The sequence below is a fragment of the Barbus barbus genome (assembly GCF_936440315.1).
Source record: "Barbus barbus genome assembly, chromosome: 10".
Lineage (NCBI taxonomy): Eukaryota > Metazoa > Chordata > Actinopteri > Cypriniformes > Cyprinidae > Barbus > Barbus barbus.
In genome coordinates, this window is record NC_136738.1 from 17,987,764 (window position 1) to 18,007,521 (window position 19,758).

General features: G+C 38.3%; 1 protein-coding gene across 1 annotated transcript in view; it reads left to right on the forward strand.

The window, feature by feature from the left end:
• Nucleotides 1-1,721: 1,721 nt before the first annotated feature.
• The window catches only part of LOC306876546 (tomoregulin-2-like), a 59,639-nt gene continuing 41,602 nt past the window's right edge, over nucleotides 1,722-19,758 (forward strand). Inside the window, exons 1-2 of the mRNA XM_079427828.1 lie at nucleotides 1,722-2,391; nucleotides 10,018-10,127. Of these exons, the coding sequence (XP_079283954.1) occupies nucleotides 2,208-2,391; nucleotides 10,018-10,127 (294 nt within the window). The 5' untranslated portion in view covers nucleotides 1,722-2,207. The remainder of the gene's footprint in view (nucleotides 2,392-10,017; nucleotides 10,128-19,758) is intronic.

Sequence of the window (19,758 nt, forward strand, 5' to 3'; positions counted from 1 at the left end):
ACCTGTAAGAACTAAAACACCAAAAAAAACATTCTGACTTAGTACATGAATTGCCTTCCATGGGTTTGACATAAGTATCATCAAATGCCTCTGGTTCTCCTTGTCTTATAACTTTGGCTTTCATTTTGCGGGAAAGAGTTGTAAAAAACATAGTATTTTTGTGTTACACAGTTTGTAACAGTGAAGGTGGGTAAATGGTCCATAAAAACTCAGTGACTAAGAAGGAGATTAGTGAAGGAGGCCACCAAGAGACCAGTGACAAATCTGATGGAATTACAGGCAGAGTTTGGAGAAACTGCATTCAACATGTTGTCCAGGTGCTTCACCACTTACAGTTTTAAGTGGCAGAGACAGCCACTGTTAAAAAACGCATATGGCATCTTGGCTACAGTTAACCAAAAGCCATGTGGAGAATTATGAATCCAGCTGGAAGAAGGTTTTATGTTCCAATAAAACCAAAATTTAGCTTTTTAGCCATCAGACTAATCGCCAGATTTATGGGTGGACTTGAAAAAGGCTGTCCACTCACAATCTAAAATTGGGAAAAATAACAGTGACCTGATAGCTAATGGAGACCTATTAGCAAGACTGTAATTGCTGCCAAATGAGGCATCTAAATAATTACATCTAAATAATTAAAAAATGCATTTGACTAATTTGATTTAAAAAAATAATAATAATAATAAAAAATAAATCACTTAGACTTTTTTTTAATCCTCTTTGGTTCAACAGTCAAACATGAACTAACAATTTTCATGTAGATACTTTTTGAAACACTGTAAAACAGGGGCCTCAAAGTATTTGTAGGCTACACTTAATCGAATGCAAACGTGTGTTTCAGTCACAAATGCTTTCCTCAGTGGTTTCTTTTTTAATAAATGCTGTTTGTTTTGATGTTTTGTTATATAATGCCATACATTTTAAATGAGGCATAAGTGTCCACATATTTTGTGCATTTCTCGCTGTGACTCTCTCTGGGTGTTTGGTCTTTGCCTTTCTAAGAATCGGCTAGAAATAAGATACAGCAGAGGTAAAAAAAAAAATCACTTTGTTGCAACAAGTTCAATTTTGATTAGGTATTGTATTGTCCTATAGGAGCAACGGGCAACACTTTATTGGAATGTTTAAGTGATAGAGAAAACTAGTATAACGTAAGTCAATAACATACAGTTTGCTTGCTATAGAATGTGAGCTTTTTTTATCATCGTCGATGCGCCTTGCGAAAGAAGCTTTGCTGAGACGAAATGTTGCGTCGTTAAATGCCGTTAAAATGCAGTTTCTTTTGCTCATCTCTCGAGCCGTATCCATCAAAGCGTCCATTTCCACCACCGAGATCATCCGCGAGCGTCGCAGACAGTCGTGAACTCCGCCTGGTTCTCTCGTCTAAGTCTTTTGTTTAGGACAGGGGGATCATTTCACAACACTGCAAGTTTCCAATCGATTTCTGCTGCCATCGTGCTCAGAGCAGTTGTGCTCAATTACGGAGAAGACTTTCTCGGCATGGCTCTTCGCCCACGCGTTTGCAAACCAAAGCCCTGTTAAAGTAGACTACAGGGTACACTATTCTGCACTGGCCGTCGATATGCTCGAGCTGGACCATCGCCTCGCTACTGACACTCCTGCATCCCTCTCGACCAATCAGAGCGCGGCATCGTCCCGCCCCTCTCGGTTTCTTGAGAACACGTGATCCGAAGCGGTCTGGAAACCTGCCGCTCGCCTTCAGTGCGTTATTGTGGTTCACAGGTACAGAGGAATGGCTCTCCGCGAGACTGACAAACTCAAGGCTCTGCGCGAGCGCACGGAGTGAGGACCGAGGACAGTCTCTCTAAGCCGCGCCTCAGTGGATGTTGTAACTTCGGCATGTCACTCGAATGGGATATATGATTTTTTTGCCCCACTTCTGTTTCTTAAAAACACCCCTTGCGTCTTTTTATTCTTGCCTTGCTTTTTGAAGATCTCGCTTACCCACTTCCCTCCCGATACCATCCCTCCCCTGTCATCGCATCCAGACCTCTCTCATTCCGCTTCTGCCCCCTTTTGCTTCGAGCGGATCCTCGCTCTGGTCATCCAGAAACAACTGCTTCATGGGGCACACTCCGTCCGTCGGAAAATGTCCCTCTCTTGGCTTCTAAGCGCACCGACAAAGTTGACAACACTAGGACCAGGGCTGTCGTTGCGCGTCTGGGAGCAGCGTCGGGGGAACTGAGATGGGTGTCACGGTGGCGGCGGCCCTACATGAGCCCCGAAGTCCGCACCAGTGGAGCCGGATAGTGGGACATTGGGTATGGATTGCAGTCTTGTCCTTTCTCGCCACTTTCCCGGTGCAACAACTTGGCGCCTTCCCGTCCTCACTCAGCGACTGTCAGACTCCGACTGGATGGAATTGCTCGGGTAAGATGTTCAAGAAGTCCTTTGAAGAAAATAAGGTTTGACGTTCCCTTGGCAACGGAAGACGGTTGTTTATCACACACGTAGCATAAGTTATGCACCTAAATTGATCCTAATGTGTGATGGAGCAAGCTTATGCAGTTCACTGCTGCTAAAAAAAATGTTGAAGACCTGTTTCAGTTAGCTTACTGATGATCAGATCGACCTGTTTGCGTGTAAATATTTTTTTATTTATTCCCTGCTCTCCCTACACTTACGCGATATGTAAATAATGCTATTTTCATTGTAACAAAAATTAATAGTTCCATCACCCCCCCACACACACACACACAATTATATTCAAATAAGTGTAGCATGTAACCCAGTCGGTCTAGAATCGTTATTATTCACCGCAATAGCGTCAATAAACTGTCAACTGTTTTTAGATATTGTTTTGCCTGCGGTTTAAATGGCTCATTCTTGTTCTCACGGATGAAAACGTGATTAGTCTACTAACAGTCGCTGATACCACATTTCCTACATTAATTGACCTGTTTTTCAAGTTCAGTGCATTCAGAGGAAAAACGGGTGCTTCTACATTAAACACACTGAAAACCCCAAAACAGATTAGCCTATCAAATATGAAAGTGGCCAGAAAAGCGGCACTTGTCTTCATTCGATCTATATCACTTATGAAGTTTCTAAGGAAATTAACTTTGGCTCAGAGTTCTTTATTTTCATGTATGGAACAATATATTTTTTGTTTGTTTGTTTTGTTTTTTGGGTAGAAAAAAGACAAGCATACGGTCCCTCACTATCAATTCAGTAGAGAATAACACTGAATTAATCTGATTGTAATGTCAAATTATGTATTAAAAATAGTTTTACCTTGGACCGTTTTTAAACTTCTCGTTCCTAAAGTTATACAGCGAGTGAACAAGTGATATTTTGGTCAAGTTTAAAAGCTTGCTGTCTTGAAGAATGCACGTGTAAGAGAGCCATGCTTTTCTTGGTAACAATTCCATCAAGCCTTCATAATAATCTAGAGCATCAGTTTGTTGTAGACTGGAATATTAAATGGGTTTTGATTTGGATTGCGGCCGACCTCTCGCCCTCACTGTCAGAGCGCCGTTCAGATGATTGCGGATGCGCGTAAAATAATCATCATGCGCGCCCTGAGGCGCGAGAGACACTCGGAACTCGCCGCATATTTCTGCTCAGTTTCCCGCCGTGGCGCCTGACTATCAATCAGCAGGTTACCGTGGGCAATTAGGTGTCGTTCCAAAACGACTATCCTTGCCTCTTGCTTGCACTTTGGTTATACAAGTCATGGCAATGGCATGCACGAGACGTGGGAAGCTCTACCACAGGCATGCCTGAAGGCCACTTTAGTGTTTCCATGATTTACAAAAAGGTGTTGATAATATGATTACTTTTCCTAGTAAATTCTGACTACAAATGCAGTCATGCAACCAGTGCAGATTAAAAAAACATAACACTAATTGCCATAATCAAACAGGTTTACAGATAATGGTCTATTCAAACAGGTGTGGCCAGTGTTTGGAATTATAAAGTGAGTTTTTAATAGCAGATCTGATTGTCAGGAGTGCCATTTAAAAGCATTTAGTGACAGTTATTCGAACAGTTGTCAGCACATTTGACAAGCATTTTGAAAAAGTGTTTTTGTCTGTTTAATGAAAGTCATTGATGTCCAGTGTTGTTTTGGAGCACATGTACAGGATTTTCATAATTTTTAGGTTAGCTGTCCCTTTGCATTATTGATGAATTAGCGTACACAGCAAACAGAATGGCTGTATATTTGGACATTGCATTGCAGTGCATTTACAACAACATAAGAGAGGAACCTGCAGCGTTATGGCATAAAACCTGAATTTCCAACTGACTGAATATAGTTTAAATTCCCAGCACAGAATTATGCGCTGAACACAGCAACAATGTCCAGCAAAACAAATGCAAGCCAGCTGTTTAGTCAACAGTCCTAACCTAAGGCCATTCGCAGTGGACACAAGTAGTGTGAATGCTTTTGCAAAGTAAATGCCTTATTACTGAAATATCTTTTCTGTTCATAATCAGAATTCAGCGTCAACTCTGTAAGCTACTTTGTATCAATTTTATGTAGGGCCTAGCTACTGCCTCAAAAGTAAGTCACTGCCCAAAGGACCATAAGCTTTTATTTGTATTGTTCATGGATGTCAATAGCTCTCCTTTGGAGAATTTTTTGCAGTGCTGGCTCACCGAGGGCTTTTGCAAATCAGCTTTAAAGGAGGCGAGACAAGCACAAACAAAGTAGGCGAGAGGAGCAGCAAACTTTTATCAATTTGAAGAGACACAACAACATAAACTGACAGTTTTTGGTTGTTTAATTAAAGACTTAAAGGGATAGTTCATTAAAAAAAAAAAATTGTCATTATTTACTGTCCCTCATGTCATTCCAAATCTGTACTGTATGGCCTTTTCTCTGGAACACAAGAATTTTTATTTATTTTTTATGTCTGTTTTTCGTCCACACAGTGAAAGTCAATGTTGTTTAGACCATAGCGTTCTTAAAGTTCTTTTTTGTGTTTCACAAAAGAAAGTTCTACTGGTTTGGAACAACATGAGGATGAGTAAATGATAACAGAATTTTCATTTTTGGGTGATCTATCTCGAACATTTGCTGTCTGTTAGATGTTTGTTAGTTTTTTCATATTAGTTACAAAGTATCCAGATTTTTAAAAACACACTTGTTCTACTTCTCTCTAAAAAGCAGAGAATTCTGAACAGATTCTTTTGTATTACACCTCAAACAAAAGCTAAAAACATTTTCTACTGATAACAATGTCCTGAGGTTTGAAATCCAGCTCTTTAATGGCCAGACAACTGGTCTGATGTCTCACTCACAGGAGCTGTCTACACTTCACCTTTAGAATATTTGTGTCTCAGCCAGCTTGCTTCTTTCAATTATTCACCTCGCTGGCAAGGCAGAAATAACAATCTGCATCTCCCCCGATACTCTCCCGTTTGGCACATTGTGAGATGTAACATTGGCTCACACTTCTCGTTTGTTTTGATAAAATTACGACACTCTCGAGGAGAGCGAGGAGACCTGCAATACCAGGTGTGTGAGCCAAACAAAGTTTCCTATTTCACTGCAGAATGAAGAAACAAGCAGCTGGAGGTAGCACTGGCAACACCCTTAATTTGGACTGTTAGAGCTCTGTTACTGATGAATTGGATGTTGTTGGCTAATTATAATATTGGAGGTGGAATTTTTAATTAGTACAGCCTTGTGTTCTTCATGTGTATTTGTAAGTTACGAAGTTCTGCAACACATTCGCTATACTAAATCTGCCCTTCACCTTGTCACTGTAAAGTTACAGCCGTAACTCACAACCTATTTGTTTTAAATTGCCTTCCATTAACTACTAAATGGCTATTATGCAAAAGTGGCCAAGCCATAGGACAAATTATGCTGCTCCAAATACCCGTTCAAAAGCTGTTACCAAGGTTATACTGATTATGAAGTTTTTTTATAGAATTTGTTGCTTTAGAATCTTAAATGGACTTGGTGGGAATCCCTACTTATGAGGCAGTATGCAAATATTTGGCCTTATATAGAATGTCTTGAAGTTGCAATGAAACCGAAATAGCAACAGAGGTTTTCTTGTACCGTACATCTGTATGCAACTAATTATCAAAAAAGAAAAAAAAATGTAAGTTTGGGACTTGGTTCTACCCATCAGTTGATGATTGGATTTTGAGGAAGGGTTTAATCAGCCTAAATGATTGGAGAAGTCTGATGTACATCACCAGAGAGAGCTCTGTTGATTTCACTGGAAGATTGAATTGATATTTTTGATTAAAAATTATGAGGTCTAAAATACAGTATATAATATTAGTAGTATGCAGCATATTAATATAAAAATTAAACCAGTTGTTCACAAAAAAAATCCATAACATGCATTTAAAAAATAGATGTAAATTTTCATTTTATGGCAACTTTAAAGAAGTTGATTATTAAAATAGTTTTGCCTATAGAGCATCATTGTTCAGAGACACCTGTTTTCCAAACTAATTGGCAGATGAAGAAAACTGTTTTTTTTTTTTTTTTTTAATTGGTAATGTTAGTGGCACAAATATTACACATATCGTTTAAATATTATTTTCAAATATTAAGGAATGAAAAATATTTAATTTGTATTGCATGTAAAAATATATTTATTGATACTTAGTGATGTATTAGTTTAATGCTACAGGAATAGTAGACATTCTATAACCTTCCTTTAAGTCTGTAATATGTACTCTTGTTCTAAATGTAATGTGTTCCAGAATGTTTTGATGTCAGTATAAGGCCGTTTGTTGGGAGGTTAAATAGTGTTTGCCTTGCTAGTGACAGCTCCAAAAGAATCGAATCTGCAAACCATTGTTGTGGATAGTCATGCATCAACTGTTATCTTATTTACGGCCGTGTGTCATGCAGATTGTTTGCACGTCACATTTTCATATACTCATACCTTGAAGTTCATAATCATCCTGTGTTTTAACCAAGCTGTTTTTGTACTTGGAGAAAGTCTATTTTGGATTCAGGAAGAGTTGCTTTAACTTGTTTTTGTGGGCCGTCAGATAGTAGAGCATCTTAGGATGAAAGATGTAATTACCTGTTTGGCTGCTCTAATCATTGCTTTGTGACTTCAAGGAATGACTTTGAGGAATTTTTATTGAAATTTTGTTGTCCACACACATACAGTGCTTTCTTTACAAAGAAAAGGAAAACAGATCTTATCTCTCCATGTAGACAGCTACTGAAAGATTGTCCTGCCAGAGAGACTTTAAAGAGAGCAGAACAAAATTCCTTTCCGCCTTAACTCACCCCTGCTCTAAAAGCATTTTTAACAGACTCAAAAGCGTATTTATAGTTAATCAAATTATCTTACTGATGTCTTGGTTAAGTTTCAAATCTGGTTAAGCATTTAGAGGCCTATCAGTGTCCTTGATGAAGAAATTACCGTAATAAAATTGCAAGGATGCCACTGCCTGTTTCCAGAACTCATTTCCTCTAGCGTGACCTGATAACTTTCCTCAGTCTCTGTTTTTACTTTCCTGTCCTAACCTTATATGGCTTTGAACTTTTTGATGGTCCAGACCAGGAGAACGTGGACCTCAGGGGGTACATAAGAAGCTTCTTAAGTGCTACGTTAAAAAAAGAAGAACATTTGTACCGAAACTGCTATGTTGATCTCCACTGACTTTCATTGTATGGGCAAACATTTCGGAGACCTTATTTTGTGTGAAACCAGTATTTTATAATAATACATTATATAAAGTACATTGTGCTGTAACTTCTGGGTTGTTGTTGATGAAAGGGTAATTGAAATTTACTTAACACTGGTAAACACTGGTTCTGACTGTTGAATCATTCATAATGTTTTGTTTAGTGTGTGTGTTAGAACATCTCTTTTCAAGGTCACTTGGTGTGTTTCTTAAACAGTTTCTGAAACGGTGGCTCCTCATGTGTTGTTTTTTAATGGAATGTGTTTTTTCAGTGTCGCTACAGGATGCCACTGCTTCAGATTAATTAGACTGAATAGAAGGATTTTGTGTCTGGTGAGAGAAAAGCTCCTGTGACTCAGATCTCCATGTTCCTCTCCGATCCATTACACCAATTCCCCCTCTTGCTCCTGTTGCCAAGTGCCTCGTTGAATACTGCATGTTTCAGACATGCACTCAAATGTATCTACCTGTGTTGCGAGGTCAAACTGTATTATGACACAGTTACGGAAGGGCAGCCAAGCAGTAGAGGTGTGACAAAATGCTTTGAATCTTTATGCCTTTGCAGAGGTAGTGCTTGCATCAATAATGCAAGCAGATGCATCATGCCCGCTCAAACCAAAGAGCAATGTGCCATATTAGATGTGTGAGCCAAGTGGATCTTAAATGCAACTTCCAGAACAATTATTTGTATGTTTGTTAATAAAGTTGTATGACTGATGTTAGGAAAATAAGTTTTTCTCTCTCTCTCTCTCGAACACTAATTCCATTTCTCAAGTGTTTTTAGTCTATACAGTGAAAGTCAGTGGGGGTACAATGATGTTTGGACAAAAACATTCTTCAGAATGTTCTTTGTGTGTGTTCCACAGAAGAAAGTATTTTTTTTTTGTGAATTATGGCTTTAAGGCACCAAGTGATCTAGGACTTCTACTGATGCTGCTTAAAAATGTGAGGAATGAATGTGAAGAAAACATTTTAAGAAGTGTTAGATTCAAATTAAGGCATGAGTTCTTATTTTATCAGTAAGCCAAGGGATTGACAATGGTTTTGACTAATTAGATTTGGCAAATACTCTGACTGGTATTTGTTGCTTCAGTAGGCTGAATTGATTGAATGTCAGTTTATCACAGCTCCTTAAGAACAGATTGTGAATAAGATGAATTTTAATGAAATATTCCTGCTGCAAAGCATGAACAGCTACTAATTTTACACGAGGGATTTATGCACATACCAAGAGCCGGCATCATTTCTCATGGTCTCCAGAATGGAGTCTGAGGCACACAATGTGAATACTGTCTCGCAAGACTACTATTCTTTTTACCCCCTTGTGGTGTTAGTGATTATTTTTTTTAGCTGAAATGCAAATAAGCCACAAGGTTATGTAAGACATATTTCCACACTGTATGTGGCCCTTTAGCAGGGGCCTAAAGTAGCTGCATGTCCTCTGGTGTTGTCGTTACAATGAGCAATGTTCTGGTTCTTTCTTGCTTCCAGGCCTCACCGGATAACACAGGGTAAAAATACTGTGTAGCACTTGCAAGAAGCTTATTTGCTTTGACAGCAAAAATCCCAGGGCACATGAGCGGACCCACTGTTTTGTGTCGTATAGTCTTATTATGATGATATATGGCGCTTTGAGTCGAAATATATGCCAGTAATGTGGAATGTATCATGAGAAATTATTCTTTGTGTAATGTGGGTGTCGTTTTTATAATATTAAGCAAATGATAGAGATGCTTATTTCTTGCATAATTATAAAAGGTGTCAGATAAGGGCTGAATGATTTAGTGTCTAAATGGGTAAACTCATTATTTTGGGAGCTTAATTGTTAAATGAACAGCAGTCAGCTTTTGTACGCTGAATAGTAAAATTAGGTTTTGACTCAACGGTGGCCTGTTTTTGAAACAACTAATTTTAATTGTAATCATCTTAAGGAATCCTTGTGGACTTAAACTGTCTGTGAGCTCTTGATTTTTGATGAAGTGCAATTTTTCGGAGTCTGTCTGGCTCCTCGGCGAATTAAGAATATTTCGCAGAGCCTGTACTCAGCTTATTATAAAAGCTGAATAAGATTCTCATGCGGAGATTCCAAGAAGTTCACCATGTGCTGAATCATTATTCTTCCATTAGCACTTGTTTTATTCCCAATAAGAAAAAGTCTCAAGAGTAAAATATGGTCCTGGCGAATGGAGGTGCTCATCACAACTTGATGAACCCTTCAGAAGCCCTGCCACCCTGCCTGCTGGATTCGTTAGTTCTGCTGATTTATTTTTATCAGAAGTCTTTTGAAAAAACATTATCCTGCTTGTGCTGGTTGTTTCTTGACACTGCTGTGTTTATGCAGAAATTCATGATGTTTTTTGGCTCTTCATGTTGTTGCAGGGGATGATGACCGGGACACAGATCTCTTCCTTTGTGACACCAACACTTGCAAGTTTGACGGCGAGTGTCTCAGAATTGGGGACATAATAACATGTATATGCAACTTCAAGGTAAGAATGAGCCAGCATTGCTAATTCAGGTTACATCAATACGGTAGATTAAATACTTCAAAAATAAAATGACTTTTATTTATTGTTTGTTTGTTTGCTTTATTGTTTTATTGTATTTGGGACTTGGGTGCGAACCAAAATATAAAGCTCTTCATAATCTTTCATTGCAACAACATTTCACTTTACTTAGTAGAAACAAAACTATAAAACTAATAAAAAATGTATAATGTTCTTACTGGATGAGCCACACAAAGCAGAACCTTTTATGATTTATTCGGGACTCCCTTGTTTCTTTGTTGCCCTCATTTGAAATAATAATAAAATAAGCAGATTTCATGATACCATGAAATCAAAATCAATATTTCGAATTTTCTTAAATTAAGTTGCAGTTTTTGTTACGAAAGATCTGTCATTAATCATCATTTATTGTTATTTCTTTAAATACATGACCCCATACTCTTTAATTAAACAAATTAACATGATGATGTGTATACCATTGGGTGGTAATGCAATAAGGTTGTCCAAAACAGAACGTCACACTAAAGAAGAATCTGCAAAATTGGTTGCCATTTATAGCTGTGCATCACGCCAAAGTCCCTTTCAAGGAAAGTCTGTACTCGATGACCATATTTGCAACGCCTCCAGGCAGCTCAAACAAGACCAAGTCCTATCTAAATGAATGGGGGAATCCTGGAATCTTAGTTGTGCTGAACTCACAATTAAATTACATATTTCAAATCAGCAACAAGATCTGAAATGAACTGCCCCATGAATGTTGTTTCATGTGCTCAAATAGCTTTTAAAAAGTTTATTTTTCAGGCTAGACCAGCCAATGCGCATGGGCAGTCATAACACATGTGCATTGGCTGGTCTAGCCTCAGGTTTCTATGGGAACCGGAGCTTCTAACGGCCCCAGTTATGCAATGACTTTACCAATCAGCGATTGACTCTTTCATTTAGAAGGCGGGACTATTCCGCCATATTGCAGTTTCTGACATTCATAAGTATAGGAGTGAACCGTCTTTGTATTTCTGTAGTCTTTGATCACGTGATATAAACTGCACAGTCATACTGCACAGTCCTATGATAGGTTCACAGCTTTCGATCAACCTTCACCATTTAGCTCTAGGTGTTTAGAATGTTTTGACTATTTGTTGAATGTAATTAATTAGGAATATTTTTTTAAATATTCAAGCATTGATGCTATGTTTCATTCATTTGAGCAGCCACAATGCTTGCCCAAACCCTACCTCGATTACAACCAGCAACTGGATACAGAATAATTGTACAATCTAATTTAATTTAAAAATGTTGTTTGTATCTTCCCAGATCTTTTTACAGTTGTTGTTACAATTTTTAAACCAATGGCCTTTAGGAGTATATATACATAATTTAGATGCAAGACTTTGATGCCATGATAACAGTAATTTCAACTATTCTTCAGTATATCTGCCTTTTGCTGTTTTCAGTCTAAACGATTTTTAAGGAGACTACTAGAAAGTGGCCCACTTTGTCTGCTTTGGCCTTGAGATCAGACTGAAATGAAGACGGAGAGAGTCGGTCCTAATAACATCTGAGTTTGGTCTAAATGAAAATGCATTAGAGTCCCTCCAAGGCACTGAGCACATAGGCACTCAATGAGTCTTTTATTTTTATCCCAGCTTGCGAAGGCACATTAGTTTCTTTGGCGAGATAAATAGCGTTACCTGTTTGTCCCCCTCCCCTCGTCTTTTTTTTTTTGGTCCAAATTGGACTCAGACTCATGATGGTTCTGTGTTTTTTAGGACAAACCCCATTCTGTGTCTGGCCTCACTGGGTCACATTGTTTTAATTTGTTTTCAAGGGAGGCACTAATGCCATCGGCGAGAATAGGATAGGCTTGATTTAGGCATCCTGGACTGTGTGCCACATGTGTGCAAGTGAAACTCTGGTGTCAGCTAGCTTAAACCTAATAATGGTCAATGTCTTTATTCCATTAAGTGAAATAATTCATCAAAAAAGGATCCTTGAAAGGCTTGTGAAGGGTATGAAGCCCAGGGAAGTCTACAGTCAGGGAGGTAGTGTTGCTGAAAAGGAAGAAGGTTTGATCTGCTGATGAATAGAGGTCATTCAGCCCCTGATGTTCATTTAGTGATGTTTATTCACCTCACACCGGCTCTCAGAGGCGCCTGGCACATCACTCATACTGTTTATTTAAGATTGGTTCTTTAATGGTTTTTTAAGTATTCATTATGTCTGGATGTTTGGTTGAATTTTACTGCTTTCAGCATGGCTCTCGAAAACAAGGTCACAGGGGTCTGAATATAATATCACTTTTAAGTGTGTCTTCTTTATGTACCACTCAGAGGAGAAATCCCCTTTTAAGGGAGAAGGACCGCTTTGACACTTATAAGTCTGCTTCATCATACCACGCTGAATTAGAATTCACTAATGGACGCAGCCAAAGAGAAGCTGTTTGGCTTTGTGTGTATAATAATAATTTTCTCTATTTAAACTATTTATCAAAATAGGAATTGTATATGCATTACACAACGATTCAAAAGATTGAGGTCTGTAAGGTCTTCTTTTTTTCTTTTTTTTTTTTTTTAAGTACAGACCCTGAACTTTTGAATAGCAGTGTTTCAAGTATGTGATATTTGATCTGTTTTGACTGAAATCTTGAAACATAAAGGTAAAGTTTTAGTTATTATTCTGTTTATTTATGGCAGATGCAACTCTGCTTTTCCTGATTTGTTTATTTTCATGTTTTTATGTTAAAATTTAATCTAGCCAAGAAAAATGAATCAAATGCACCAAAGTATCCCCGCGGCCAATGGAAAGCAGAAACTGAGAGCAACGCAGAAATTAAACTTGTAATACGTGCAAAAACTTTCTTTAGTACCTTATTGCATTGTGAGAGGATGGTTAACCCCAAAATCAATTTAGCATTTTTTAAGTGATTCTTACCTGCTGGGAAGTATGCAGTATAGCTCTCAGTTTATATAATGTAATTTGCAGTATGTCTTTGGACCACTGAACAAGTTAACTTTGAAACCTGGGGACACAACATGAATCCCATAAATGGTTTTCTGAAACAAGTTTGATGCGGTGAGGTATAAGGCTTCTCCATCAGCGCTTATAATGGATAAGATTACTAAAGATGCATGTCTCTGACACAGCAGCAGGAGATCTGGAACAGGGTGACAGATCAGTTTTAATCATGTGAATCATGTGAGTGATTTTGTGTTGTGTTCAGGACAAAGACTCTAAAAAAAGAGGGACAATGCATCTATATTTCCTTACACTATTGAAAAATGAAGCTAAAATGCTCCAGAAATGCCCGCTATCAGCTGATGAACGTCATTTGGAGTCTGTGCAGATTGTGAGGTAGAGCCGCATCCGGTCCACCAAGGTTTTGACTTTTAGGGTCTTCTATAATACCTGGAGAAAACTGTCTGTTAGAATCTCCCCTGACTTCAGTGCCACATTCTCATCTGGCACATGACTCCCTGGAAGTATGAGATTTCAAATATTTTGTCTCTGCTCATAAGCAGTACATTTTATTATTTTTTATTGTGCAAACACACAAGCCAAGATTCACATTTGCTGCCAGAATGGTGTAATTATATTTTCTACCAGCAGGAGCTTAGAGGGTCATGCTAAGCAGCCAAACTTTGAACTCTCTGTCTCTCATATTCTTTTTGGCAAATCCTAGATCATTAAACCCAAAGAAGACAATTTTGTCATTTACTGTTCACCCTCATGTTGTTTCAAGCCTGTATGACTTTACATTATATTCAGTTGACACTTTCAAAAACATTTGAAACATATTTTAAAATATAATGTTTGTTTTTTTAATGTTTTTTTTTATATATATATATATAAAATTTGAAACTTTTCAAACTTGTGGTGTTTTATAGATAAATTTCCAAAAAGCTTGCTGTTGCAAACTTGAAAAACTTGAAATATCTGAAAATACAGCAACAGAATGGGCATCTGCCCTGTCAGATTTTGCCCTCTTTCTAGCAAATCTTCGATTGTCCTCATCTGGACGTGTACCATCATGTCATAACGGATCGTGTTGTGATTCTGCATGTTCAGTCATGCTCGTGCTGATGACTCACTGTGTTATGACACCTCTGATCCAAAGCTCTGATGCTCAGTCATTCATGTGCACTTTCATTGCTTTACTCGTGTGATTCATTCTAATGGGGGGTTATTGCTTAGCCACAGACTGCCTGGGCTTTTAGTTTTTTGGCTTGTTTGCAAGCTAGTTTGTGGCATTGTCCCTTGACTGTTGATGTGTGGTCTTGATTCAGTTTAACTTGACTGATCAATTAATCGCAGCCATCTTCTCTCTGCTTGACTCATCTCTCACACACTCTGATTCTAGTTAATGCACCATGCCTCCGGCCATCCTCGGATGACTGAGGTGTTGCCATTTTAAGATGGATGTGGCCCGGCTGACGTTTGAGTTCTAGCCAAGATGCAGCATTCAAGTGAAAAGCAGCATCTCCTTCAGTTCTCCTTTAGAGTGAATTCTGGGAATGAACTCGCAGGGCTCGCAGACAGTGGCAGAAGGTGGACGCCTTCCCTCCGGGCCTTCGGCTGCCCATCATAAGATCCATTTTCAGCCAGACCTCTTTGCATATATTTCCATGCATTTGTGATCCTTTTATCCTCCAGTCACGAGTCACTGTGGCTGGAGACAGATTAAAAGTGGGGCTTTATTCCCTGGTGCCATTAGAGAGTCCTACAAGACTACGACCATGAATCATGTTGTACAGGTGCAATACTAAAATGTTCTTGGAGTGCCTGCAACTACAGTTTTGAGTGTATCCTCATGTTTGTGTTGAGGAATAAGCAATAGGTCGCTTTGCAGAGTCAGAGTACCTAAGACCCAATAACAACGCAATTTTCTTCAGTTTGCAAGCACACAGTACACATTACATGGTAATAAAAAGATTAATAATCAAAACTTTGAATAAAGTAATAAAAAGCTTTTTCTTGATCACTCAACTTCATATTTCTTTTAAAATCTGGGATCCATGGTAGACCATCTGGAACTTGTTTCTTGGTTTTTAATCCATTTTGTGTTACTGAAGTAGCAATTCTATTCAAGTCTCTCAAGTTAGTATTAAAGGCTGCTGCCTTAATGTTTATAATATAGTATAATATCATGGTATAATAAAATTGTTCGGTAAACATTTTTTATTTTATTATAAAATAAAATTAGATAAATAAGATTGGTTTCTTGGTTGTCTTTTTTTGTTGCTGTACTTTTGTTGTTTATTTCAGTTGTTCCAGTGTTTCCTCCAAGCAACAAACTTAAAAATAACCAAATTTTGTTTTTTCACAATTTTCTTTTTCTGTTATAATGAGGTCTATTTTTTGCAATAAAATTGAATAAAACAGTCCTTTTTAGCATTCCCTTTATAATTCATACAGTAAAGCAATATTAATAGATTATTATAGAAATAATCTGTGTGATCACAGTTGAATGGATTTATTGGCTGTTTTATATTTTGTAGCGGTTATTCCAGTCAGAATTCAGTCATTTTAGAAATGAGTTAAAAAATGTAGTGTGTAATTTCTACCCAGTGACAGATGGACAGTGTGTTTGGAACCTGTTTAAAAATCATTATTTTGGCAATTGCATCTGCCACGGTGTAGAAATTACACCCTTTTCCTTTAAATTACTTTTAAAGAGAAGCGCATCTGAGTCATTTTGGATGACGCAGTAGTCTTTTACCAGCATTTCATGGCCGCCCATACATGAGTATTTTTCCATTCAGCCTATTAAAAAAAAAAAAAAAACCCTAGGGTTTATTTTTTCTTTTGCTCTCTTTATTTCACGTCTATCACCCCTAATAGCTTCTCTCCATGAGCTGCCACAGGAGATAACTTCCACCAATATATCAAAAATGAAGCAATTAAAATCAGGAAGGAAGTTATTTCAGGGTGGAATTAGGTCCAGTTTCCTGTTAAAAGTCAGTCTGGTGGGATTGAAAATGCAGTTGTACCGGCAGAGCCTGTTTTTTCCTCCTGGCTATGTTAGATTGTGTCATACATCCATGTACACACAGATCCTCGGCTGGCATGTGCTAGACATGAGCCTGGTTGACGGGCTGGCAGCCGGAGAGTCGGTGGTGTGGGGATTTTACCGAAGTAGGTGATGTTGGCTTGAGCCTGATGCTACTCAGGATAGCAGCATCTGTATCAGTCCCCGCGCGGCTCCTCTCAGCCTGTCAGACGCTATTACCGAAGAGCCGTCTCCCTTGACAGGGCCCAGGAGCTCCTCGCTGGGAAGAGCGTCGCTCTAATCAAGAGCAGACTGCCAAGCGGTTAAGGAGGGAGGCAGGAGCCTTTCCGCTCTCCCCACTAGCCTCCACCCACCCTCATCAGAGGCGAACGGCACGTACACGGGCATCCTGGGAATGGGGAATGTCACTCAGTCACACAATGGCAGGCACGTCTCTGTGTGAGGGGGCGCAAAAAATACATCATCTGGTGAGACATGCACCAGATTCTTTTTTTTTTCTTCTTGTTTGTGCCTCTCCGGGATATCGTGCCTGATCTGTTTCTATTTTTTTCCCTCCCATGACCCTATTGGCCACCCTCCCTGAGAGCTGTCACAGATAATGTGCTTCTTTAAGAAAGAAAGCGTTGAATCCAAATGCACTAAGACGCAGTTGCTCTCTTACTCTTCCAGATGAGACTGTAGTTAAATGAGTATCGCGGGTTCAGAACAAGTTAAGCTCATTCGACAGCGATGTGGCAACACTTACAATGAAAGTTTTTAGAGCATTTAAAAGCAGAAATGTCAAGCTTAAAAGCATTTACATCAATAATACATATAATAATTAAACTTGTACATTATTTGATGTTGTTTAACATCAGCCAATATATTTTAATTCTAAGCGTCAAAAAGTGTTTTTATTTTGACAGAGATAAAAATGCTAAGAGCTTTAACAGCTCTAATACATTATTTCTCAAAACTTTTTTTTTGTTAACAAAGAATGTAAATGGTAAATGAATAAGTAGTGATGCAACACATTTCAGCAACCAAATAAAAAAAAAAGTCCAAAAATGAATTTTCAGTTTTGATCAAAACAGGAGGGCCAAAATCATTGACCAAAACGGTGTTGTTTAGTTGGTGTTTCTCTAATGGTCAGTGTGTATTTTGTGCACTCAGTGTGAACAAGCAACAACAGGTAAACAGCTGTCAGCTGTATGGCGACATTGATCTCTCATTTTTAATCAGTTTTCATTTTGATCAACAAAGATGTTTTAGTCTATGCTGTTTTCAGTTCATGTTTGTCTCTACATTAAATAATGCGATGTGCCATCCACCACCTTGCTCTTTGGCCACAATCTAATCCATATTGATCACTTCTATTGTAACCAGATTTTAGTTTTTTGTGAATTCAAATTATGCCACAAGTGCTTTTGACCTTAACTTTTACTGAATTCAAAATATTCTTTTAAATTCATCATTTCAGCCAGCTGTCGCAAACCTAACCCCGTGATGCATTTCTCCAGTCAGTCAACTGAAGCAAGCAATATTTTGAAATGATGAGAGAACAAATCGCATGTGAATGAACACGCACCCTCACGTCCTTGTGCGAGACTCTCCCGTTCACATTTCTCCACTGGTTTAAGGTCAACTCATCCCTTTGGTACGGAACTAATGATCTGACAGAAAGGCCCAGTTTTCCGTCCTCGTTCCCTGGAGCTTTTACTCTGTCACAAACGCTGTGCCAGACATCCATCACTCCACAGGGCCAGCTGACAGGGCCACTCAAAGATGCTATCTCTGTCTTTTGTCACAAACCACAGGTGTTCCAAGTGCCTGGAACATTAAGTCTTTTTAGTGCAAGTGTCACTCGTGACGTCTGAGCTTTTTCAATTTCAAGGTACGGAAGCTTTGTGTTTTCCAAGGAAACGGTGGTTGGAGTACCAAGGATGTCACTGGAATTCAAACAGACGATGTCCTGACTTGTTTCTCTGCTCCTCAAGGCTTCGACTCCATCTTTGACAGGTTTGTTCCCCTGATAAGGATCATCTGATGTTACTGATACACAGCCGATAGGCTTTACGTTATCTTAATGGAAGAGAAAAAACAGGCCGGGCAGACTTCTTGTCTGTGACTGTCTCTGTACATGTCAGGTTGAGCTGTGTGCGCGTGTGCACGCCATGTCTGTTTGCAGTCACAGCCGCTCACTCACGGTGCACTCTGAGCATCGTTATGGCCTCTCATGTTTCTCGAGTCGTGCTGTTTCAGCCCTCATAATGTGCCCAAGGGTGAAAAGAAATGCTACATAATGCCTAATGAATCAAATGGGTTATATCATGTTCCACGATGCATAATTAACTTGCTATGCCTGTTTCATCTCAAGCTGTTGTGTACCCACTGGAAACTAGACAAGTACACCCATTTGCTTTTCTTACTCCATATCGGATCAAGACTGCGTTAGTGCTTCTCAGTCTGTTGGACCATATGGGAGTTTTGCATCTGCACTCAAGATACTCTGATGTTTTAAGTATGACTCTTGGATTTCACACTTTCTCGCAGATATCCTTACATTTGGAGTTTCACTCCCTCACAGTGTTGTACAATAAACACAAATGACAACTTCACTTAAATACATGGTTTGGTGTGTTTTCACCTGTTTGCTAACTCCACATCTTAACCGTTTCATAAGGGAGACGTTGCTATAGCGATTCCCATCCATGGTAAAATGTATAATCTAATAGTATATTGTATAAAAATTAATATTATAAAAAACGGTGGGTTATTTTCTCTCCCTGGAAAGCACACAACTTAAATGGATCATTTGTTTGTGATATTTCTATATGGTAGGCCTATTTTTATCCTGTTTTGGGGGCATTGAATAAGTTTTCTTTTAGCAACTGTTGAGAAGAAGTCATTCTCACACAATACAATAGGAGACTTATACATATTTACCATTAAGAGAAAACCCACCCATATTTCAAAGCCCATTATCTGTCATACTTGGTTTGTAATATTTCCTCTTGAGAAAATTGTTTTATTCAGACACTCTTAAAAAGTTTTTTTTTTATTCAAATCTAAATTTAGTTCTTAAATACCTTATTTATGCTGCAATTTAGTGTATGATTTACTTTCAAACTATTTCACTCCAAAATTACTAGTAAATTTGACAAATAATTGAATTAAAAGTGAATTCTGAAGTAGCAAGACGCAAGTAGTATTTTCTCTAAAACATAATCTTTTTTTTTTTTTTTTTACTAAAAAAATATGCAATTTTAATAATTCATAATTATTTAGTATTTTTTTTTTTCATCAAAATAGCCAAAGAAGCTGGCTCACATTAAAAAAGAAACAAATAAAGAAATTTTACTTTTATCAATTGGGGGGGGGGGGGGGTCATTCAATCATCTGCAATTTTCATTTTTACTAATACTGTAAACCATCAAAGTCCTCCAGAAGTAGCTAAATACAGGACCTGTATGACTGAAATACAGCACAAGAGTGACATTTAGGTGGTGCAGGATACAAGTCTCTAGAGTGGCATTTTCTTATGGGAGTGTGTTGTCTTAACATGTCAGCAACTATTTCGGTAGTTTTCAGTGCTGTTAGTTCTTCCTCTTACAGAACTGTAGATGCAGT